Genomic DNA, 25,284 nt, shown 5'->3' with positions numbered 1-25,284 from the left:
AAAAACACTCCCTGACACCCCCACTACAGTCCCTGACACCCCTACTATAGTCCCTGACACCCCTCTACAGCCCCTGACACCCCAGAAGTGAAGAAAGGTATTGCTTCACTTTAAGTACATTTTCGTTTTACATACATGCTCTGGTCCCATTGTGTACTGAAAAGTGGGGTATACCTGTAGATAATTAGGTTGTGATTGACAGCGCTTGTCTTCCTCAGCATACGGCAGCTGGCAGCCACCACTCTCATTACTCATGTAGGGGGGGGGGGAGATTTTCAGCGAACAGGAGGGGACATATCAGCATACAGAGTTCCATAATGCAGTGTTCTGTAGGCAGCTTATCTAGACCATCAGATGAATAAATAATGATGTAGGGACAGTAAAGGAGGCAGTAGTGACTGCTGGAACAGGAGCATAGGACACCACAAATCGGGCTTCATACAGGGGAGGAGCTCTCAGACAATAATCACAGATATAAAAGATGTTCTTTTCTTTGCAATTGTTCAACATTTAATTTAGGATTATTGTTTAACCCCTTCAGTAGAAGAGGAATAGATAATTAGTTTGTGATTGACAGTGCTGGTCTTCCTCAGCAAGCAGGAGGTGGCAGCCAGCGCTCTCATCACTCATGTAGGGGGGAGGAGATTGTCAGCAAAGGGGAGGGGACATATCAATATACAGAGAGAGATCCATAATGCAGTGTTCTGTAGACAGCTTATCTAGACCATCAGATGAATAATTACAATGTAGGCACGCTCAAAAGCGCAGACAGTAAAGAAGGCGGTAACGACTGCTGGAGCAGGAGCATAGGACACCACAAATCGGGCTTCATACAGGGGAGGAGCTCTAAGACAATAATTATAGTTATAAAGATGTTCTTTTCTTTGCAATAGTTCAACAATTCGTTTCTCATGCTAAATTATTGCTTAGCTCCTTCCCCCCTTTAAAGACTTCTGAACACCTGGGGGGGCAGGAAGGATCAGCGAACATATGACCACAGTGGTCACATGATCAGGAGTCAGTCCCCTGGCTACTGATTTAACTCTGGCTGAGAGCTGTCTTCAACACTTCTGTCTTTGTGCTGAAAGTGCACAAGGAGCGCGCTCTCAGCACATGACCCTTGGCTGCCCAGCGGCACATATGGACGGCAGTTGGGTGTTAAATTGTACCCCTTTGCCGCTGCACATATGTGTTGGGCAGCCATAAAGGGGTTAAACGTGATTCACTAGAGCGGCAAGTAAGTCTATATTCCAGAGAAGACTTCTTCTTTAAACTGTAAGTTCAATTGGGCTTTTAAAGTAAAGTGTTGAATTTCAAGTACAGAGCCTCAGGTCCAAATTTCTTCATATAAAATATAATTTTTCAAATAAAGCCTTAAAAACAAAATTCAGTCGGATTTGATGGGTTGGGAAAATACCACACCATGGCCACTAGATGGAGCTGACGGAAATCGTAAATATACATTTTTTGCCTATGAACTTTAGCTCCATCTAGTGGCCATAATGCCGTATTTTCCTGTTTTCATTATGAACGCATAACATTCGAACTGGAGATGAAATATCCTAACAGCATTCGATTTTTCCTCAATTCCCATGGAACAAATGTACATGGCAGTTTCACAGAGGGTGAGCAGGGTGATTTTTTTTTTTAATAAATACACCCCCTTAGTCTTTTTTTTTTAGATATGTAACATCAGAAGAAGGAGACGGTAGATATAAAAGATCCAACGTGAGCCAAAGGAGGTATTCATTTTATGATGCTGGGAGTGTCTCCATTGGCTGCCCAAGGTGTGCAGTCATTCCATTTGCTAATTTTGGGGCACGTTTCTACTTCCCAGGAAAATCATCTTTTCTGGCTCCACCAAAAACATGAAGTAAAAGTTGCTGAACATCATGGCGATGAGAGGAAAGAACGTCAAGCCATAGCCGAAACCACGGAACGATCGGCTGACGGCGAAGGACAGCCAGTAGATAAGCCTGGAAGGAAAAAGATTTATCAGTCAGAATCTGTATAGAGCATGATACACATTGTTTTAATACCTTCAAAATGGAAACCTATCCATCTAAAACTTGCTTTAGTCTAGTTTCAGGTGGAGAAGATGATTGGGCCCCAAATTGGGGCAAAACCAGGGGCGGCTCTAGGATTTGTGAGGCCTTAGGCAAAACTTGACATGGGGCCCCGCTCACGCCCATGATGGGAAAAATAATTCAAGGACAAGAGCCTCTTCCCCACAACCCTGGCCGGTGGGGTCTGCGGGCTGGGGGCTTATCGGAATCTGGAAGCCCCCCCTTAACAAGGTGGCCCCCAGATCCTGCTCTTTAATACCTAAGGGGCGGGGGCCACCCGGTGATGTCACCTACGGAACCCGCCCCCTTGTGACATCATTGACTGAGGGCATGCTGGGTCATTGACGTCACAAAGGGGTGGTGTCACTGATATTCACTGGTTGTTAGGGACGCTGGCGGCCCACGCTCCTGAGTCAGGGCTCTTAATCCTGCCTGAGCACAGCAACGTTAGGGTCCCCTGTCCCTCAAAACTTGGGTAATGCATTGGGTAAGTTGGGCGGCCGCGAGGCCTCTGTGAGTGCGAGGCCTTAGGCGACCACCTAATTTGCCTAATAGGGTGCCATGTCTTTCACATTACATGTTGCCATAGTGTTTGGAGACTTTTTCTAATGCCCTGTACACACGACCGGTTTTCCCGTTGGAAAAACTGCGATGAGAGCTTTTGGCCGGGAATTCCGACCGTGTGTAGGCTCCCTCACAGTTTTTCAGATAGGAAAACTGCCGGGAAAAAAAAGAGAGCAGAGCAGGATCTCTTTTTTCCCGTTAGGATGCTTTTCCGACGATTAAAAAAAACGTGCATGCTTGGAAACAAATCGACGCATGCTCAGAAGCATAGAACCTTATTTTCTCGGCTCGTCGTAGTCTTTTGCGTCACCACATTCTTGGCAGTCAAAAGTTCACTGGACTTTTGTGTGACCGTATGTATGCTTGACAAGAATTCTGTCGGGAAAACCATTGTTTTTTTATCCGACAGGAAAACCGGTCGTGTGTACGGGGCATTACACCCTCCTCCTCATGGGATTCATATCATGCATCCTAGAAAGCTGCGAGGCCATAGGTGTCGAACGTCTGCAAGATACAATGTGTATTACCAAGGCAACATGTAATGGAAACGACATGGTGCCACATTGAACGTATGTTCAGATCAAGATCTGGTGCCATGCCTTTTTACAATACATGTTGCCATATAGCTAGATTCAGGTAGAGTTAGGTCGGCGTATCAGTAGATACGCCGACCTAACTCAGAATCTGCGCCGACCTATGTTTAAGTGTATTCTCAAACAGAGATACGCTTAAACATATCTAAGATACGACGGCTTGCGCCGTCTTATCTTAGGTTGCAATATTGAGGCTGGCCGCTAGGTGGCGCTTCCATTGCGGTCGGTGTAGAATATGTAAATCAGTAGATACACCTATTCACGAACGTACGCCCGGCCGCCACAGTACATTTACGCCGTTTCCATAACGCATTATCAGGCCTAAAGTTATTCCATCTAATAGATAATAAAAGTATGGCTGCCGTTCACGCTTCGAAATTCGAAAATTTTACGTCGTTTGCGTAAGTCGTCCGTGAATAGGGATTTACGTCGTTTACGTCCACGTCAAAATCAATAGGCCCCTGCGGCGGACTTAGCCGCAATGCACACTGGGAAATGTAGGCGCCCGGCGCATGCGCAGTTAAAAAAAAACGTCAATCACGTCGGGTCAAGCCTCATTATGCTAAAACACCCCCCGTCAGACAAATTTAAATTAGGCGCCCTTACGCCCGCACGCTTTAGGCTACGCCGCCGTAACTTAGCAGGCAAGTACTTTGAGAATCAAGTACTTGCCTCGCTAACTTACGGCGGCGTAGCCTAAACACGCTAAGCTACGCCGCCGCAAAGTTGCGGCCATCTCTCTGAATCTAGCCAATCGTGTTTTGAGACTTCCTTCTTACACTCCTCGCCTCCCGGGATTAATGTGTGGTATTCTAGAAGGCTCCGAGGCCATAGGTGCCAAACGTCTGTGAGCTACCATGACTGATACCACGGCAACATGTAATGGAAAAGACATGGTGCCACATTGACCGTATGCTCATATCAAGATCTGGCGCCATGTCTTTTGCATTACGTATTGTCCCCCCCCCCCCCCCCAGCTTCTTTGGATACAAGTCACACATACTAGAAGGCTGTGGGGTTGTAGGTACCAAGGACTTGCAAGATCTTCTGACACCATGGCAACATGCAATGTAAGACATGGCACCAGATCTCACACAAGCGCAGATGGAAAGTAGAGGCCATGCCTTTCATAATGCATGCTGTCATAGGGTTTGGAGATGCCACAAGAGTTTGGTACTTTCAGCCTTCTAGGGTCCATGACATGTATTCCATGAAGTCGGGAGTGGAGATGGTCTATGTTCCCCTTACTTAGGTAACAAAGAAGGAAGAAAAATGGCGAAGCATCCAAAAGAAGGTATTTACATTAGGAGGAAAAAATAGGAAGCAATTCTGCAAGAGGAAGGAAAGAAAAAGGGCCAAGTTGTAAATTTGGGTCCATTGTAAAAATTGACCATAGCAGGAGATCCCACCCCTGACGGCCCTCAAAGATTTATGAAACTGTTTGGGGGTTTACCCCCTAATATCAGTCCTGGGTGGACCCTTCATCCAAGATATTTACAACAAGGGAGAAATAGCAAGCAACTATGTAAGAGGAAGGAAAGAAAAAAGAATTGAACTGTAAATTTGGTGAAAGGTTGGCTTTAAAAAATTGGCAACAGCGGGTGTGCGGAGATTCCACCACTGGAGGCCCTCAAAGATTTATGAAACGCTTTAGTTGTTTATTATTAGTCCTGGGTGGAGTGACCCTTTAATCTGTTATTATCCCATTCTAGATTCGGCAGGATGCAGCCGGTGTTTATACTCTCATTAGGTGAGCCTAGGTGTGGCAAGAGATTGGCTGGAGCGTCCCGATATAGAACCCTATTTCCACAACAGATGGCATCTCAGGAAGGTGGAATCAGCCCGGTGTCACTTACTGAGCAAGGGTAAAGAGGCAGGTGAGGAGCGGGATAAACTTCAGGTGGTCCTGGGGCAGGTAGGTGGCCAGCACAGAGAGGTTGAAGAAGTAGAGGACGAATAGAAACGTTCCTTGCTTAACAAACCGCCGGTGTATGGTCACCTCACGCTCTTTGGGTTTAAACGGGTCATAGGAGGAGGCACAGAGACGTGAGATTCCATGGATGATGACACCTGAGAAAAGAAGAGAGGGTGAAATACTCTGCATACTCCTTCCTCTAACTCTCCTCTCCTGAAATACTCTGCACTGCTGGAGGACTCTGCTCCTTCCTCCAGAACTCTCCTCTCCTGAAATACTCTGCACTGCTGGAGGACTCTGCTCCTTCCTCTATAACTCTCCTCTCCTGAAATACTCTGCACTGCTGGAGGACTCTGCTCCTCCCTCTATAACTCTCCTCTCCTGATATACTCTGCTGGAGGACTCTGCCCCTTCCTCTATAACTCTCCTCTCCTGAAATACTCTGCTGGAGGACTCTGCTCCTTCCTCTATAACTCTCCTCTCCTGGAATACTCTGCACTGCTGGAGGACTCTGCTCCTTCCTCTATAACTCTCCTCTCCTGAAATACTCTGCCCTGCTGGAGGACTCTGCCCCTTCCTCTATAACTCTCCTCTCCTGAAATACTCTGCTGGAAGACTCTGCTCCTTCCTCTATAACTCTCCTCTCCTGGAATACTCTGCACTGCTGGAGGACTCTGCTCCTTCCTCTCTAACTCTCCTCTCCTGAAATACTCTGCTGGAGGACTCTGCTCCTTCCTCTATAACTCTCCTCTCCTGAAATACTCTGCTCTGCTGGAGGACTCTGCTCCTTCCTCTATAACTCTCCTCTCCTGATATACTCTGCACTGCTGGAGGGCTCTGCTCCTTCCTCTATAACACTCCTCTCCTGAAATACTCTGCACTGCTGGAGGACTCTGCTCCTTCCTCTATAACCCTCCTCTCCTGAAATGCTGGAGGACTCTGCTCCTCCCTCCAGAACTCTCCTCTCCTGAAATACTCTGCTGGAGGACTCTGCTCCTTCCTCTATACCTCTCCTCTCCTGAAATACTCTGCTGGAGGACTCTGCTCCTTCCTCTATAACTCTCCTCTCCTGAAATGCTGGAGGACCTTCCTTTATTGCTCCTTTTCACAATTCAAGTCTAGAAGTTGATCAACACATTAAAAACCTTTTTGAGCCACAGACAGCCCCCTCTAGTGGCTCATCTGCAGATTTCTTTAGTACAAAAATATGACCAAGACAACATTTCAAACGTCACATAAAAAATTACTCAAAGAAATTAAAGTCCAACTGCAAGCAAAATGTTCCAACTTTCTTGGACATCCTTTTTACGTAAAAATAAATAAATACATTGATTTAACCACTTCACATCCCGCATATAGTGAAATGATGGCTGCAAGTGGCTCTGCCATCCTGGGTGGCCGTCGTATGACGTCCTCGGGCCTCCCGGCCACTAGGGGGTGCGCACGCGCGCCGCGTCACTCGGGTGCCCAAGCGCGTGCCTGGCGGCCGCGATGTCCACCATACACCCGCGATCGCCAGTTACAGAGCCAGGGAAGTGGAACTGTGTGTGTAAATAAACAGATCCACGTCCTGTCAGGGAGAGGAGGAGACCGATGGTGTCTTCCTTGTACATAGGGACACCAATCTGTCACCTCCCCCAGTCAGTCCCCTCCCCCCACAGTTAGAACCACTCTCTAGGGAACACATTTAACCCCTTGATCGCCCCCTAGTGTTAATCCCTTCCCTGCAAATGACATTTATACAGTAATCAGTGCATTTTTATAGCACTGTTCGCTGTATAAATGTCAATGGTCCCAAAATAGTAAAAAGTGTCCGATCTGTTTGCCACAATGTCGCAGCCCTGACAAAAATCGCAAAAAAACGCCAATACTAGTAAATATATATATATATATATATATATATATATATATATATATATATATATATATATATATATATATATATATATAATAAAAATGTCCAACATCTATGCACTATTTTGTAGACGCTATAGGCCGGATTCAGGTACATTGGCACATCTTTGTGCCGGCGTAGCGCATCTCATATGCGCTACGCCGACATAACTTTGAGAGGCAAGCTGAGTATTCACAAAACACTCGCTCCCATATTTGCGCCAGCGTAACGTAAATTGGCCGGCGTAAGCCCGCCTAATTCAAAGTAGGAAGGTAGTGGGTGTGCTACATGTAAATTAACCGTCACCCCATGCAAATGAAGGGCCTAACGAACGGCGCATGCGCGTGCATGCTCAGAATCACGTCGCATATACTCCCTAAGATACGCCGGCTCAATGCCTACGACGTGAGCGCAACCTACGCCCAGCCCCATTCACGTACGACTTACGTAAACGACGTAAAATACGACGGCTGTTCTGACGTTTCCGACATCCATACCTTAACATGACTTACCCCTGCTTTATGAGGGGTAAACTTACGCCGGACGTACGCCTTACGTAAACGGCGTAGATTGCAGCGACGGGCGCAAGTACGTTCGTGAATCGGCGTATCTCCCTCATTTGCATATTTGAATAGGAAATCAATGGGAGCGCAAGATGCGTCCAGCGTAAATATGCGCCCACCATACGCCGGCGTTGGAAAGTTACGTCGGTCGGAAGAAGCCGATTTTCAGGCGTATCTAGTTCTGTGGGTACAGCGCAGAGATACGACGGCGCAAATTTACACTTACGCGGCGTATATCTAGATACGTCGGCGTAAGTGCTTTCTGAATCCGGGCCTATAACTTTTTCGCAAATCAATCACTTTATGCTTATTGCGATTTTTTATCCAAAAATGTGTAGAAGAACTGAGGGAAAAAAAAAAAATGTTATATATATTTTTGGGGGATATTTATTACAGCAAAAAGTAAAAAAATATTGCATTTTTTTCAAAATTGTCGCTCTATTTTTGTTTATAGCGCAAAAAACAAAAAAAACGCAGAGGTGATCAAATACCACCAAAAGAAAGCTCTATTTGTGGGGAAAAAAGGACGCCAATTTTGTTTGGGAGCCACGTCGCACGACCGCGCAATTGTCAGTTAAAGCGACGCAGTGGCGAATCGCAAAAAGTGGGCTGGTTTTTGGCCAGCCAAATGGTCTGGGGCTGAAGTGGTTAATTAATAAAAACATGTTGCATACAGCTTTATATGTGGTACAGGCTGGAATATGCATTTGGAGTTTGCTGATAGAAGGATACAATTGGTGGAAAAAAAATAATTCTTCTACAACAGAAACAGAATCTTCTCCACTTACCGAGAACGATGGGGAACGAGGCAAAAGACGCACACCGCAGGGTGTAGACGAGTCTGGTGGGTATGTCCGGCATCAGTGGGGCATCGAACGGCAGCCAAGCGTAGGCCGCATATAGGAAAGCCGGAAACACGATCATGGAGGTGACGAAGGACCCAACGATCTTCAAGCAGCCCCTGTTACACTGGCAGATCCTCGGATCCGGGGGCTCCTCGTCTACCGTTCTTCGGATGGTACGGATGAGGGGCTCACTTTCCGTTTCCCCTTTTTCGATGTCCACCATTTCCAACTGGACCTTCTTCTGCTGGGATGGCTTTTCATCCGGATGTTGTACGAAGAAAGCCGCGCTGACCACTTGTGATTGCTTGTCTTCTTCGGCTTTGCTGCTCCTCACCCCCAGGTCTTCGTTGGGTTCATACAGACCGGCGTTGCTCAGTCTCGTGATGCATTCTGGCGGCGGGTATTTTTCCGGGTACGGTAAAGTTACTTGGGCATCTTCTAACCTGTTGCCCGTACATTCTTCCTCCGAGTAGGAGTTGGTGTGTCTTGATTTTTCCGAATCCCTATTGCTGCGGTTGGATTTGATGGAAGCGCTGTCCTCGCAAGGCAAGAACTCATCGTTTATCTCTTTGTCGGTATCGGTTGTTTTTTTAACCTCCTCGCGTTTGTTTTGCAAATTTTCGACGCACTCTTTACAAAGACAAGACAGGATTCCATGCCGGTGGTTGAGTCCGGATGACCTGGGTGCAGTCTGGTCAAAGTAGTCGAGGCTTTGGTCTTCAATGTCAAGAGTGGTCTTCTCTTCTGCTTTATCCAAGTATTCCGGAGATGCATCGCTTTGAGTGGTCTTCTCTTCCGCTTTATCTAGATAGTCCTTTTCTTCGGAGAGGACCTCTTTGGTCTCCACATCGGCTGACCCCGTGCTCTTGGTCTCCTCTGTGGCTTCATTCTTTTTCGAGGCGTGTGGAACCTCCAGTTCATAGAAGCCAACAGAACTCAACTTTTTCTCTGGAGTCTCCTGTAAGCCAACCTCTGTTCCGGTATGATGAGTCTTCTCCGGAGAAGGGTCAAGTTGAAGGACCTTTGGTTGGCCTGTAGCCATTATGGAATTGGTGACCACCACTAGGCTGGTCAGGCCATGTAGTCAAGTCAACCCAACTTTCTGGCGGAGGAGGCTTTTTACAACTCTTGAAAAGATAGGAGGGTCTCCTAATTTGTTTCTTGATACCCGTTTTCATGTAACTTCGTCTGATCTGTTAATAAACCAAAACAAGAACGGGAAATTAAAAAGCAATTCCTAAATCCTCACCCACCCTACCCCTTCAGTCTTGCACAGTTGTACCCAGGGCTGCCGTTAGAAATTATGGGGCCCCCTACAGCCTACCTGGCAGATGCCCCCCTAATATATCTAGACAATATTTTCACCCAAAATTATTATTAGCTAACAGGGCTGGTGCAAGGGTTTTTGACACCCTAGGCAAAACCTAATTTTGCTGCCCCCCCCCTGGGCTTCACCCCCTTTTCCCTGCCCATGTATACCCCACTTTTTTTAATGAAGCGCCCATCAAATGCAGCCTCACCAGCGCCCATCAAATGCAGCCTCACCAGCACTCATCAATGCAACCTCACCAGTGCCCATCAAATGCAGCCTCACCAGCACTCATCAAATGCAGCCTCACCAGCACCCATCAAATGCAGCCTCACCAGCGCCCATCTAAACAGCCTCACCAGCACCCATCAAATGCAGCCTCACAAGCGTTCATCAATGCAACCTCACCAGCGCCCATCAATGCAGACTCACCAGCGCCCATCAAATGCAGCCTCACCAGTGCCCATCAAATGTTGCCTTACCAGCGCCCATCAAATGTAGCCTCAACAGCGCCCATCAAATGTAGCCTCACCAGTGCCCATCAAATGTTGCCTCACCAGCGCCCATCAAATGCAGCCTCACCAGCGCCTATCAAATGCAGCCTCACCAGCGCTCATCAATGCAGCCTCACCAATGCCCATCAAATGTTGCCTTACCAGCGCCCATCAAATGCAGCCTCACCAGCGCCCATCAAATGTTGCCTTACCAGCGCCCATCAAATGTTGCCTCACCAGCGCCCATCAAATGTTGCCTCACCAGCGCCCATGAAATGCAGCCAACCAGCGTTCATCAATGCAACCTCACCAGTGCCCATCAATGCAGCCTCACCAGCGTCCATCAAATGCAACCTCACCAGTGCCCATCAAATGCAGCCTCACCAGCACTCATCAATGCAGCCTCACCAGCACTCATCAATGCAGCCTCACCAGCACTCATCAATGCAGCCTCACCAGCGCACATCAAATGCAGCCTCACCAGCGCCATCAAATGCAGCCTACCAGCGGCCATCAAATGCAGCCTACCAGCGGCCATCAAATGCAGCCTCACCAGCGGCCATCAAATGCAGCCTCACCAGCGCCCATCAATGCAGCCTCACCAGCGCCCATCAAATGCAGCCTCACCAGCGCCCATCAAATGCAGCCTCACCAGCGCCCATCAAATGTTGCCTCACCAGCGCCCATCAAATGTTGCCTCACCAGCGCCCATCAAATGCAGCCTCACCAGCGCCCATCAAATGTAGCCTCACCAGCGCCCATCAAATGTAGCCTCACCAGCGCTCATTAAATGCACCCTCACCTTTCTTTTTTTGGTGTCCCCATCAGAGAGATTCCTATCACTTCCTGTGCTTACAGGGCAAGGGAAATCTCTATTCTAGGGACACAGAGGGCAATAAAACAAGACAGAGGCTGCAACCCTTCTCCACTCCACCTTACAAATTTTAATTAAAAGAAAGTTTTGGTTGGAGTTGGGTTTTAAATCTGTGGGAGTAAGGTGACGGGAGGCTGCAGACCCGCCCAGAAGCAGACTAGGAAGGATTACACAAAGCTGGGATTAAATGGTAAGTGGCTTCCTGGATAACCGTAGGAGCTCACCGATTGGCTAACAGACAGCCTGGGGCCCAAGTGGCTCTCATGACACCAGGCAGACGCTCCTCACCTTTCCTACATACAAGTCATCAGTCACGTGTGTCAGAGACGGAAATTAGATGACTAATGTGGTGAAATGGTGTAAATGAAGCATGACAAAGTATTAGAGTAATGAGGCCAATGAAGAGGAGGTGATGGGCCGCGTACAGCCACCCCGCCCTCCAATCACACAACGCCGTGATTTTCATTTCTACTGAACTCAGACACCCCGCTGATCACACACAGAGGAACCGTCCCACCTACCAGAGGAACCGTCCCACCCGCCAGAGGAACCGTCCCACCCGCCAGAGGAACCGTCCCTCCCGCCAGAGGAACCGTCCCACCCGCCAGAAGAACCGTCCCACCCGCCAGAGGAACCGTCCCACCCGCCAGAGGAACCGTCCCACCCGCCAGAGGAACCGTCCCTCCCGCCAGAGGAACCGTCCCACCCGCCAGAGGAACCGTCCCTCCCGCCAGAGGAACCGTCCCACCCGCCAGAGGAACCGTCCCTCCCGCCAGAGGAACCGTCCATCCCGCCAGAGGAACCGTCCATCCCGCCAGAGGAACCGTCCATCCCGCCAGAGGAACCGTCCCACCCGCCAGAGGAACCGTCCGTCCCGCCGGAGGAACCGTCCCTCCCGCCGGAGGAACCGTCCCACCCGCCGGAGGAACCGTCCCTCCCGCCGGAGGAACCGTCCCTCCCGCCGGAGGAACCGTCCCACCCGCCGGAGGAACCGTCCCACCCGCCGGAGGAACCGTCCCACCCGCCGGAGGAACCGTCCCTCCCGCCGGAGGAACCGTCCCTCCCGCCGGAGGAACCGTCCCTCCCGCCGGAGGAACCGTCCCACCCGCCAGAGGAACCGTCCCACCCGCCAGAGGAATTGTCCCACCCGCCAGAGGAACCGTCCCACCCGCCAGAGGAACCGTCCCTCCCGTCAGAGGAACCGTCCCTCCGGTCAGAGGAACCGTCCCACCCGCCAAAGGAACCGTCCCACCCGCCAGAGGAACCGTCCCACCCACCAGAGGAACTGTCCCCACCCGCCAGAGGAACCGTCCCTCCCGCCAGAGGAACCGTCCCTCCCGCCAGAGGAACCGTCCCTCCCGCCAGAGGAACCGTCCCACCCGCCAGAGGAACCGCCCCTCCCGCCAGAGGAACCGTCCCACCCGCCAGAGGAAGCGCCCCTCCGGTCAGAGGAACCGTCCTACCCGCCAGAGGAACCGTCCCACCCGCCAGAGGAACCGTCCCACCCGCCAGAGGAACCGTCCCACCCGCTAGAGGAACCGCCCCTCCGGTCAGAGGAACCGTCCTACCCGCCAGAGGAACCGTCCCACCCGCCAGAGGAACCGTCCCTCCCGCCAGAGGAACCGTCCCTCCCGCCAGAGGAACCGTCCCTCCCGCCAGAGGAACCGTCCCTCCCGCCAGAGGAACCGTCCCCACCCGCCAGAGGAACCGTCCCACCCGCCAGAGGAACCGCCCCACCCGCCAGAGGAACCGCCCCTCTGGTCAGAGGAACCGTCCCCACCCGCCAGAGGAACCGTCCCCACCCGCCAGAGGAACCGTTCCACCCGCCAGAGGAAACGTTCCACCCGCCAGAGGATTTCTAACCCCTAAGGGGGTGTAATTCAGCCCATCCTTCCGTTTTGAATATGACAATACTGCTCCCCCAAGTGGCTGCTCCAGGCCATTCAAACGGCCTGCATGCAGAGTATGTTTCCTCCCGGCTCCAGCACTATAACTCCCCCTGCTGGAAATGGTTAAGGTCCTCCCGTTCCAGATCCAGTTGTTGAGGGTCCTGTACAGAAAAAAAAAATGCTGGCCCCTTATTTCACTCTAGAGGAGCACAATATTGTGAAATTCAGCCCTTCCGTCCCCTAGTGGCCGCTCCAGGTAGTTCGAACTGATTGCACGTGCAGTATGTCCCTTCCCAGCTACAGCTAACTATAGCTCCCCCTGCTGGAAGAGTTGAAGGTTCTCCCATTCCAGATGCAACAGTTGGGGGTACTCTTCTGAAAAAAGCACCCCCTCTCATTCCTCTCCATCCTCCCATTTACAGGGCGGGATGAATTTCACAATACTGCGCCCCCTAGTGGTGGGGAAGTGATGTAACGCCTCCTCACCACCTGTTTTAACCCCAAACGCGCCGCAACATCGTGCAATGCACCCCTCATTTGTGGCGCCTCCCCGTTTTTCGATCTTGCTGCCTGGCGATCGTTATATGTCGGGTACTTATATTAGCTGCAGGTTTAAAAAAGTAGGAAAACTCAGCTGAATGGTAACTGATAAAGCCCAAATCTCTGTGTCCCTGCAGGAGAGATTCAGCCCAATATCTGTCCTGGTGACCACTGAGACAGGAAGTGATGAGGAATCCAAAAATGTTGAGTCACCACCAAAGCGGTGAGGGAAGCTTCCATAATGGGCACACCGGGTCCTGTGACTACTCTGTAAGATGGGAATTTTTGTTGGCTTTCCTCTCACTTCCTGTTGAGTCTCCAAGACAGGAAGTGAAGGGGAATCTCCCCATGGTGGACACAGGTAGCACAAAATTACCTGCCAGGCAATGTTTGGCTTTCCTCTCACTTCCTGCTGAGTCTCCAAGACAGGAAGTGAAGGGGAGTCTCCCCAGAGGGGACACAGGTAGCACAAAATTACCTGCCGGGTAATGTTTGGCTTTCCTCTCACTTCCTGCCGAGTCTCCAAGACAGGAAGTGAAGGGGAATCTCCCCAGGGGGGACACAGGTAGCACAAAATTACCTGCCGGGTAATGTTTGGCTTTCCTCTCACTTTCTGCTGAGTCTCCAAGACAGGAAGTGAAGGGGAATCTCCCCAGGGGAACACAGGTAGCACAAAATGACCTTCCGGGGTGGTTCAACCTTTCTTTATCAATAAAAAAAAAGAAAGGATTTGGCTTGCACCTGAACCTAAGGTGAACAGATTTTTTTAATGAGATTCGGGGACATATTTTTTTAATAATGGCAGCAATCAGCAAATTATAGCAGGACTGCGATATTGCGGCGGACAAATCGGACACTAAGTGACACATTTTTGGGAACCAGTGACACTAATACAGTGATCAGTGCTAAAAATATGCACTGTCACTGTACTAATGACACTGGCAGGGAAGTTCTGCACATGTCTAGCTCTCAGCGACATCACCTGCCCATAGATGCACGTGTGCGGCGTGTAGGCATTAAAGCACACACCTTTTTTTGCCTCTGGGCGGTCGTAAAAGGGTTAAATGCTGAACTTGGAGGCGCAATTAACATACTCGGGTTATAACAGTTGTACCTGGTCTGTCAGAGACCCCACAGCGCACGTGCATGCGCGTTATCTCATAAACTACCTCCTGCAGCATGTTATATTGTCACCCAAGAGTCGCTTGTGAGATGTTGTGCATGTGCAGTCACACCAAATCGGTGTGGGGTCCCCCCCAGGTCCATACCAGGCCTTTCGGGTCTAGTATGGATTTGAAAGGGGACCCCCCCTCCCCACACCAAAAAAAATGGTGTGTGCCCCCCCCCCCCAAAATCCATACCAGACCCTTATCCAAGCATGCAGCCCAGGAGGTCTGGAAAGAGGGGGGATGGGCGAGCGGAAAAAACGGTGTGGGGCCCCCCCGGTCCATACCAATTCCTTTGGGTCTAGTATGGATTTGAAAGGGGACCCCCCCACACCAAAAAATAAATAAAAATGATGTGGTGCCCCCACAAAATCCATACCAGACCCTTATCCAAACATGCAGCCCAGAAGGTCAGGAAAGAGGGGGGACAGATGAGCGGGAAAAAAAACTGTGTGGGGTCCCCTTTCAAATCCATACTAGACCCAAAGGGCCTGGCATGGACCTGGGGGGGACCCCACACAGTTTTTTTCCCGCTCATCTGTCCCCCCTCTTTCCTGACCTTCTGGGCTGCATGTTTGGATAAGGGTCTGGTTTTGCACAAAAATTGTAAAAAAAATGGCAGATGGTCCCCCCCAGGTCCATACGAGGTCCTTCAGGGGCTAGTATAGATTTTAAAGGGAACCCCCACCACACCAAAAAAAATTTAAAATGGCGTGGGGTCCCCCCAAAATCCATACCAGACCCTTATCCAAGTATGCAGCCCAGGAGGTCCTGGATTTACCAGGCCCTGGATTTGAAAGGGGACCGCCCCACACACCAAAATAAAAAAAAAAGGCATGGGGCCCCCACAAAATCCATACCAAAACCCTTATCCAAACATGCAGCCCAGAAGGTTAGGAAAGAGGGGGGATGGACGAACAGAAAAAAAAACAGTGTGGGGTCCCCCCGTCAGGTCCATACCAGGCCCTTCGGGTCTAGTATGGATTTGAAAAGGGGACCCCCACACAAAAATTGTAAAAAAAAATGGCAGATGGTCCCCCCCAGGTCCATACGAGGCCCTTCGGGTCTCGTATGGATTTTAAAGGGAACCCCCCACCACACCAAAAAAAAAAAAATGGCGTGGGGTCCCCCCAAAAACCATACCAGACCCTTATCCGAGTATGCAGCCCAGGAGGTCAGAAAAGAGGGGGGACGGACAAGCGGAAAAAACAGTGTGGGGCCCCCCGGTCCATACCAGGCCCTTCGGGTCTAGTATGGATTTGAAAGGGACCCCCATACCAAAATAAAAAAATGGCGCAAGGCCCCCCAAAATCCATACCAGACCCTTATCCGAGCATGCATCCCAGAAGGTCAGGAAAGAGGGGGGATGGACGAGAGGAAAAAAAACTATGTGGGTCCCCCCCAGGTCAATACCAGGCCCTTCGGGTCTAGTATGGATTTTAAAGGGACCTCCCAACCAAAAAAGAAATGGCATGGGGCCCCCACAAAATCCAAACATGCAGCCCAGAAGGTCAGGAAAGAGGGGGCGGATGAGCGAAAAAAACGGTGTGGGGTCCCCCGCCAGATCCATACCAGGCCCTTTGGGTCTAGTATGGATTTGAAAGGGGACCCCCACACCAAAAAAAATGGCGTGGGGTCCCCCCAAAATCCATACCAGACCCTTATCTGAGTATGCAGCCTAGGAGGTCAGGAAAGAGTCCAAAAAACAATCAATGTTTACCGATCAAAATAATTGAACTATAGTCATCCGATCAATATGGCGCACACAGGGGACGTGGATTTTGATCAGTAGCTGGAGGATAGGATCGTAAGTTATTGATCACATCTCTGGGTTATCTCATAAACTAGCCATACTCATTATAATCTGATTGTAATGTGTATGGCACACTTTGGTAAGATCTGATTGGATACAGATTAGGTAGGACCTCATATTACATAGTTTTGTCAAATCAAGTACTGATTGTATGGCCAGATTGTAACATGTATGGTGACCCTAAGGTCGATTGTACAGAAATTGTACCGTGTGTGGTGAGCCTCGGATGGCAGAAAAAAACCCGGCAGGGGTTCTGACCCCTCCCCCTCTCCATCCAAAACAAAACACACCATTTTAGTTGGACGCACACAGAAGCGACATCGTGAAACGTATCCCGTCCGGCGCTCGGTGACTAATAAACAGGAATTACCGGTCGCCCCGTCCTCCGTATTATATCTAATGAAGGTAAAGTTCAGCTCCGTCTCTGAGACATTCTCCTACAGAACGTTTAATCGTTAATATATAACGAGAGGAGCGAGATGGAGGGACGGCGGGGCCTCCTTGCCCAATCCGGGACCACGAGACGTCCATTAAATATTCATCGGAGAAACAATGTATCCTTTCATCCAATCCGCACTCCTGAAATATCACCCGGCAATGACCGATATCCTCCAGGGTGCTGGGGGGTCACAGGAAGTTCTGGAGATCTAAGCCGGGGGGGGGGGGGGGCATGGACTCCCCTTTAGATTTAAAAGGGGGGCCCCTGGGGGGGTTCGGTAATAATATGGGGGGTATAAGAAGCAGGGGGTGACGTACCTGATCCCGGGGTCCGGAGTCTACAATCCTTCCCTTGTCTTCCAATCTTCCCCGTCCGTCCAAATAGAACGTTCAACAGCTGCTTCCGCCCCGCACCTTATGTACCTGTACAGGTTCAACCTGTCCATGGGAGGGGCGGGGCTGACTGCAGGGGGGGCGGGCACAACACTTAACACTTCCCTTCCCTGCAGAGACGAGCTATAAATAGACCAAAGTGACAATCCGATACATAATAACCATCCCATACAAATCTACTAAAAAACATCCTTGTTTCCTCGCTGACGGCTGTTTGACGGCTGTGCAGAAATTTTGCACCTAATTGGCAGAAATTTTTACTGCAGCTCAAAAAAATAAAAATAAAAATAAATAAATAAAATTCTTGGAAATATGTAAACTGTTCAAAAAGATTCTTTAATTCTGTTCCAAATATCCTGAAAAATAAATAAAAAAACATTCTTGTTTCTTCGCTGACGGCTGTTTGCACAAATTTTGCACCTAATTGGCAGCAATTTTTACTGCCCCTCGAAATAATAATAATAAATAAAAGATTCCTGGAAATATGTGAACTGTTCAAAAAGCTTCTTTAATTCTGTTCCAAATGTTCTAAAAAATAAATAAAAAAACATTCTTGTTTCCTCGCTGACGGCTGTTTGCAGAGATTTTGCACCTAATTGGCAGCAATTTTTACTGCCCCTCGAAATAATAATAAAAAAAAAATAATAATAAAATTCTTGAAAATATGTGAACTGTTCAAAAAGATTATTTAATTCTGTTCCAAATATATTAAAAAAAAATATATATATATATATATATATATTATTTTTTCCTCGCTGACGGCTGTTTGCACAAATTTTGCACCTAATTGGCAGCAACTTTTACTGCAGCTAAAAAAAAAAATAATAATAATAATAAAATTCTTGAAAATATGTGAACTGTTCAAAAAGATTCATTAATTCTGTTCCAAATGTACTAAAAAAATAAAAAAAATAATAAAAAAAAACATTATTGTTTCCTCGCGGACGGCTGTTTTCACAAATTGTGCACCTAATTGGCAGCAATTTTTACTGCAGCTCAAAAAAAAAAAAAAATCTTGGAAATATGTGAACTGTTTAAAAAGATTCTTTAATTCTGTTCAAAATGTCCTGAAAAATAAATAAAAAAACATCCTTGTTTCCTCGCTGACGGCTGTTTGCACAAATTTTGCACCTAATTGGCAGCAATTTTTACTGCAGCTCAAAAAAAAAGAAAGAAAAATAATAACATTCTTAATATGTGAACTGTTCAAAAAGATTCTTTAATTCTGTTCCAAATTTACAAAAAAACAAATAAAAAAACGAACTGTGCATGCCCCGTCCTTCAAAACTCCCAGGGTGCATTGCTCCAAATGACTTCGCAAGGACGTCATTGTTTTCAATGTGAACGTAAATGGCGTCCAGCCCCATTCACAGACGACTTACGCAAACAACGTAAAATTTCCCAAATTAGACGCGGGAACGACGGCCATACTTAACATTGAGTACACCACCATATAGCAGCTTTAACTATACGCCGGAAAAAGCCGAACGGAAACGGCGTAAGAAAATGCGACGGCCGCGCGTACGCTCGTGGATCGTCGGAAATAGCTAATTTGCATACTCGACGCGGAAACGCCACCTAGTGGCCGCCGGAAAATTGCATTTAAGTTTCGACGGCGTACTAAGGCGTACGCCTGTCGGATCTAACACAGATGCCGTCGTATCTTGTTTTGTGGATAACAAAACAAAGATACGACGCGCAAAATTTTAAATTACGCCGGCGTATCAAGAGATACGCCGGCGTAATTTCTTTGAGGATCTGCCCCTGACTGCTCACTTCCTTTCAGTCTGGCCGGGAAGACAGGAAACTGAGGGCCAGATTCACAGAAAAAGTACGCCGGAGTATCTGCTGATACTCCGGCGTACTTTCAAATTTGCCGCGTCGTATCTTTATTTTGAATTCTCAAACCAAGATACGACGGCATTTGGCTAAGATCCGACCGGCGTACGGCTTCGTACGCCTTCGGATCTTAGGATGCAATACGGCGCCCGATGGGTGGGGTTCGCGTCGTTTTCCGCATCGGGTATGCTAATTAGCTGTTTACGGCGATCCATTCGGTCGCATTCTGATTGGTTGCTCCAGGTATTTTGCTGCTGGCATTGTGGTATTGAGCGGACCGGATTCAGAGAGCAATTGCGTCTGCGTAACCATAGTTACGCAGCGCAATTGCTTACTTGCGCCGGCGTAACGACTTCTCCTGATTCAGAGAGCTTGTTACGCCGACTACAGCCTAAGATATGCGTGGCATAAGGCTCTTATGCCAGTCATATTTTAGGCTGCATTCTTACGCAGGCCGCTAGGGGGCGTTCCCGTTGTGCTCAGCGTAGAGTGTGCAAATTGCATACTAACGCCGATTCACTACGGTACGCGCGCCCTGCGTACGCAGTTTACGTCGTTTGCATACGGCGTGTTTAGCGTAAGGCTGCTCCTGCTAATAGCAGGGGCAGCCAATGCTAAGGATACCTGTCGTTCCCGCGTTGCGAAATTTTTATTTTACGTCGTTTGCGTAAGTGAATCGTGAATGGCGCTGGACGCCATTCACGTTCACTTTGAAGCAAATGACGTCCTTGCGACGTCATTTACCGCAATGCACGTCGGGAAAGTTTCCCGACGGAGCATGCGCTCTACGCTCGGCGCGGGAACACGCCTAATTTAAATGATTCCCGCCCCCTACGGGATAATTTAAATTGCGCGCTCTTACGCCGGGCATTTTTCAGGAGCGCCCGTGCAATTTACGGAGCTGCTGCTCCGTGAATCGAGGGTAGCGCAGATAATTTGCGGAGGCGCAGGGCAAAAACGGTACCCTGCGCCTACGTAAAAACTGCGCACATCTTACTGAATCTACCCCACTGTTCTCAGGTGATTGGGCAGCACATTGCGTCACCCACGTAGTCGCACGACCATTGTCCCCGGAGGTAAACATGGATGGTTTCTTTGCTCCCTAATCCCCGATCACACGTCCAACCTTCTCATTCCTTCCTCTTTGTTTGGAGATTGAATTGTATTTGGGAACTTGTGTTTGGAAAGCAAGGCCGCCTCTGATTGGAAGATAAGAGGGCATTGTGTGGGTGGGTGTGACCTGTAGGGGGGTAATAAATCAGACAATCGTTTTTTGGGGCCATTAAAAAAAAAACCTGAACTGTCAATAGCGTTAGAAGCGTCGTTTCCATCTGTAACCCCTTCAGTGCCGGGCACTGTCACCCCTTCCTGCCCGGGACAGTTTTCAGCTTTCAGCGCGGTCACTTTGAATGACAATTGCGCAGTCGTGCGACGCTGTACACATGTGAGATTTTCATCAGTTTCTTCACACAAACAGAACTTCCTTGTGGAGGGATTTGATCATCTCTTTTTTTTTTGCTAAAGAAACACAAAAAGGCCGAAAATGTGGAAAAAAATAAATAAAATGTTTTCATAGTTTGTTATAAAATGTTGCAAACAGGTAATTGTTCTCCTTCACTGATGGGCACTGATAGGCTGCAGTGATGGAAACGGGAAGGCTGCACTGATGAGGCGGCACTGGTGGGCACTGATGGGAAGGAACTTATGAGTCTGCATTGATAGATGGCTCTGATAAGCAGCACTGATAGGTGGCACTAATGGGCTCTGATAGGTGGCTGTGATGGGCACTGATAGGTGGCACTAATGGGCTCTGATAGGTGGCACTGAAAGCACTCATAGGTGGCACTGATAAGCAGCACTGATGGCCACTGATAGGTGGCACTAATGGGCTCTGATAGGCAGCACTGAAGGGCACTGATAGGTGGCTCTGATAGGTGGTACTGATGGGCACTGATAGGTGGCACTAATGGGCTCTGATAGGCAGCACTGAAGGGCAATGATGAGTGGCACTAATAGGTGGCACTGATAGGTGGCTCTGATTGGTGGCACTAATAAGCTCTGATAGGCAGCACTGAAGGGCACTGATAGGTGGCTCTGATAGGTGGCACTAATGGGCACTGATAGGCAGCACTGAAGGGCACTGATAGGTGGCTCTGATAGGCGGCACTGATAGGTGGCTCTGATAGGTGGCACTAATGGGCACTGATAGGCAGCACTGAAGGGCACTGATAGGTGGCTCTGATAGGCGGCACTGATAGGTGGCTCTGATAGGTGGCACTAATGGGCTCTGATAGGCGGCACCGATAGGTGGCTCTGATAGGTGGCACTAATGGGCTCTGATAGGCGGCACTGATAGGTGGCTCTGATAGGTGGCACTAATGGGCACTGATAGGTGGCACTAATGGGCTCTGATAGGCATCACTGAAGGGCACTCATAGGTGGCTCTGATAGGCGGCACTGATAGGTGGCTCTGATAGGTGGCACTAATGGGCTCTGATAGGCAGCACTGAAGGGCACCGATAGGCGGCACTAATAGGTGGCACTGATAAGCAGCACTGATGGGCACTGAAGGGCAATGATAGGTGGCACTGATAGGTGGCACTGGTAGGCGGCTCTGATAGGTGGTACCGATGGGCACTGATAAGCAGCACTGATGGGCTCTGATAGGCAGCACTGAAGTGCACTCATAGGTGGCACTGATGGGCACTGATAAGCAGCACTGATGGGCACTGATAGGTGGCACGGCCATTATTTACAGATTTTTTTTCACTTTTTTTGTGGAAAAGATACTTTTTAAATGATTATTTTCACTGTATGAGTTGGTTGATGGGCACAGATATTAGTATTGTTTTCTGATCAGTCATAATTTATTATCAGATTTATAGCGCTGCACTGAATACATAGATCCGGTGTGTCGGCGTCGCCATGGAATGAATTGCCTGGAAAGGTGTAAAGTGGGCGGAGTTATTTCTAAAAGGTGGAAAGACATTGGCTGGGGACCTGGACTGGGATTTGTTGACCTTTTTCTTACTTGGCCTGACAATCCCTGTCTGGAGAGAGCGTTATCTCATGGCGCTGAATTTGTTCCACCTGAAGGAGGGTGTGAGGCGGCGGTGTCACCCTGAGCAAACAAGGACACAAATCTATACCCGGGGCGTGTCATCTGGGATAAGGGCCCGTCACACTGCACACTGCAGGGCCCCCGGGTCTCCTATCCTCCAACCACAACTCCGAGATACTCCATCGAAAAGGTTTAGCACCCAAAATGTTCATCCACTCCCATGATTCACCCACCTCTGCCACATCCCATTCTAGTAATAGGGGAACATCACTGCTCACAGAATATAGCAGGGGAGGCAACCTCGGCCCTCCAGCTGTGGTGAAACTACAAATCCCATCATGCCTCTGCCTCTAGGAGTCATGCCTGTGATCAGGGCCGCCATCAGGAATTATGGGGCCCCTTACACAGCTTCAGGCATGGGCCCCCTGGAGTAGGGGGGGGGGGGGGGGTGCTGCCGCCTAAAATTGAGAATTGAGAAGCAGGGGGGGGCCCCTTTTAAAAAAAAAGAAGAAATAAAGAAAAAAATATATAAAAAATATATCCGGGGCCCTTTAATAAAAAAAAAAAATATATATATATATATAAAGGAAAATTTATATGAAATACTTACCGTAATTTTCCTTTCCTGATGGACTCCATGGCAGCCTACGTGTGGGTTAACCCCGCCTCTCATACCTCATAGGACCCTACTCCCATAAAGCTTTGCTTCCTGGCCATAGACAGTGTTCCGTAATATAGCCTACTCCAGCAAAGGGGAGGGAACTCCGGCTGCCATGGAGTCCATCAGGAAAGGAAAATTACGGTAAGTATTTCATATAAATTTTCCTTTTTCCTGACAGACTCCATGGCAGCCTACGTGTGGGAAATGACTAGCCAAACACACCCGGGTGGGCAATTGCTGGTTAAAGAAACAAAATTTTAATTGACATTGTCAACAGATAATATATTCAAACCAAAATTAACCGACGACAAGGAGGCCGGTTCTACGCAATAGTGCGTCATAAATGTATTTAAAGACGACCAAGAGGCCGCTTTGCAAATAACTTCAGGGGAAACATGTCGGGCAGCCGCCCATGATGTAGAGACGCTCCGCGTGGAATGAGCGGTTACCGCTTCAGGAGGAGCCAACCCTTTAGCCTTGTAAGCCCTTTGGATAGCTTGGACGATCCATGCGGCGATGGTTCTGGAGGAAGCACGCATGCCTTTGTTTTTCCCATGGAATGACACAAACAAATGATCAGATTTACGGAAGGACGCTGTGGCTTCCAGATATTGTTTAAGGATTTTGCCGACATCCAGAGGATGAACCATAGAACCTTCAGAAGAATGAAACGTGGGAAGTACAATTTCCTGGTTTTCATGAAAGATTGACGTGACTTTAGGCTTGGAACCCAGCATTGGAATCAACACTACCCGGTCCGGAAAAAAGGTGAGGAACGGTTCTTTGGAGCCTAGAGAGCCAATTTCGGAGACCCTTTTGGCAGATGTTATAGCCACAAGGAAAACAATCTTGAGGGAAAGATCTTTGATAGATTGATTAGTTGAATCTTGATCTCCTGAAAAAAAGTCCAAGACTAATGGGAGATCCCACTTGGAAAATCTTGGTTTTCTTAGAGGTCTTAACCTCATGGCTCCTTTGAAGAATTGACGGACAAGGGAATGTCTGGCCCACGAAATACCTGTGAAGGCAGAGATTGCTGATACTTGGACCCTCAAGGAGCTGACTGATAAGGGTAGGTCAAGCCCAGTTTGGAGGAAGCCCAAAATGTCTTGCACTCTGGGGACTTTGGCTGAACTGTTCATGGAGGAGGTGTAATCCGAGAACTTAGACCATATCCTCTGATAGATTTTGTTGGTGCTCACTTTCCTGGCATTTAGTAATGTAGAGATTGCTTGGCTTGGGCAACCTAGCGCTTCCAATCTTTCCCTCTCAAAAACCAGGCCATCAGGTGCAGATGTGATGGACAAGGGTGAGGGGTCGACCCCTGGAGCAAGAGATCTGGTCTGGATGGGAGCTGAACTGGATCCCGGAAGCTCAACTGAAACAACAGTGGAAACCATGGTCTGTTGGGCCAGTAAGGAATTATTGCGACCACTTCGACTTCCTCCCATCTGAGTCTCGACAGGAACTGGAGAATAACTGGAGTTGGGGGAAAAGCATAGGCTTTGTGGAACATCCATTGATCTGTTAGAGCATCCACCCCGAACGCTTGGGGACAGCGATTTCTTGTGTAAAATTTCTCCAGTTTGTAGTTGCACGGGGATGCAAATAGGTCCACTTCCGGTGTGAATCCTAGTGACAGGATCCAGACGAAAACCTCGCTGTGGAGAGACCACTCGTTGTTGTCGAGTGTCGTCCTTGATAGGAAATCTGCTTGAATATTCTGAGTTCCGGGGAGATAAACTGCTGTTAGATCTGTCAGATGTGTCTGAGCCCATGACATAATCGGCTCCACCTCCCTCAGAAGGGACAGACTGCGTGTGCCTCCTTGTCTTTTTATGTAAGACACGGCTGTCGTATTGTCCATCCTCAGAAGGACTGACGACCCCTTTACCAGATGGGTGAAGGCTTGAAGGGCACAGAAAGCTGCACGGAGTTCCAGGATATTGGATACTACCTTTCGAGATGGAAAATCCCACTTCCCTTGGGCTACTTCCTTCAGGCAAAGAGCACCCCAGCCGCTGTTGCTGGCGTCGGATGTAACTGTGATCCAGGAGACAGGGGCTATTGAGAGACAATTGAGGAGATTTCTCCGCAGAAGCCACCAGAGGAGGCTGTCCCTCATTGACTGAGTTATCCGGATTAATTGGTCCTGGGGCTTCGGATCCCATTGTTGGAGAAAACCCCTCTGGAAAGGACGCATTCGCCATTGTGCCCATCTGACCATGGGAGTCGTGGACACCATGGTGCCTATAATTTTGAGGCAGAGTGAAGCTTTGAGAAAAGGGGACTCCAATGCAAGACGAATTCTTTCCCGGATGACTGGGATTTTTTCTAAGGGTAGAGAAATTGTACTCTGAATCGTAT

General features: G+C 48.8%; 1 protein-coding gene across 1 annotated transcript; it reads right to left on the bottom strand.

Annotated features, from left to right (window-relative positions):
* Nucleotides 1-874: 874 nt before the first annotated feature.
* On the bottom strand, nucleotides 875-17,408 carry TMEM79 (transmembrane protein 79). The gene is made up of 4 exons (XM_040333756.1): nucleotides 17,282-17,408; nucleotides 8,384-9,633; nucleotides 5,080-5,293; nucleotides 875-1,976 (listed from the first exon to the last, which is right to left on the bottom strand). The coding sequence occupies exons 2-4, from the start codon at nucleotides 9,480-9,482 to the stop codon at nucleotides 1,808-1,810; spliced, it is 1,482 nt and encodes a 493-aa protein (XP_040189690.1). The 5' UTR covers nucleotides 9,483-9,633; nucleotides 17,282-17,408; the 3' UTR covers nucleotides 875-1,807.
* Between the last annotated feature and the right edge of the window lie 7,876 nt (nucleotides 17,409-25,284).

Source organism: Rana temporaria, chromosome 13 (genome assembly GCF_905171775.1).
Source record: "Rana temporaria chromosome 13, aRanTem1.1, whole genome shotgun sequence".
Lineage (NCBI taxonomy): Eukaryota > Metazoa > Chordata > Amphibia > Anura > Ranidae > Rana > Rana temporaria.
Note: the sequence above shows the minus strand (reverse complement) of the source record. Positions and strands in the feature narration are given on the sequence as shown.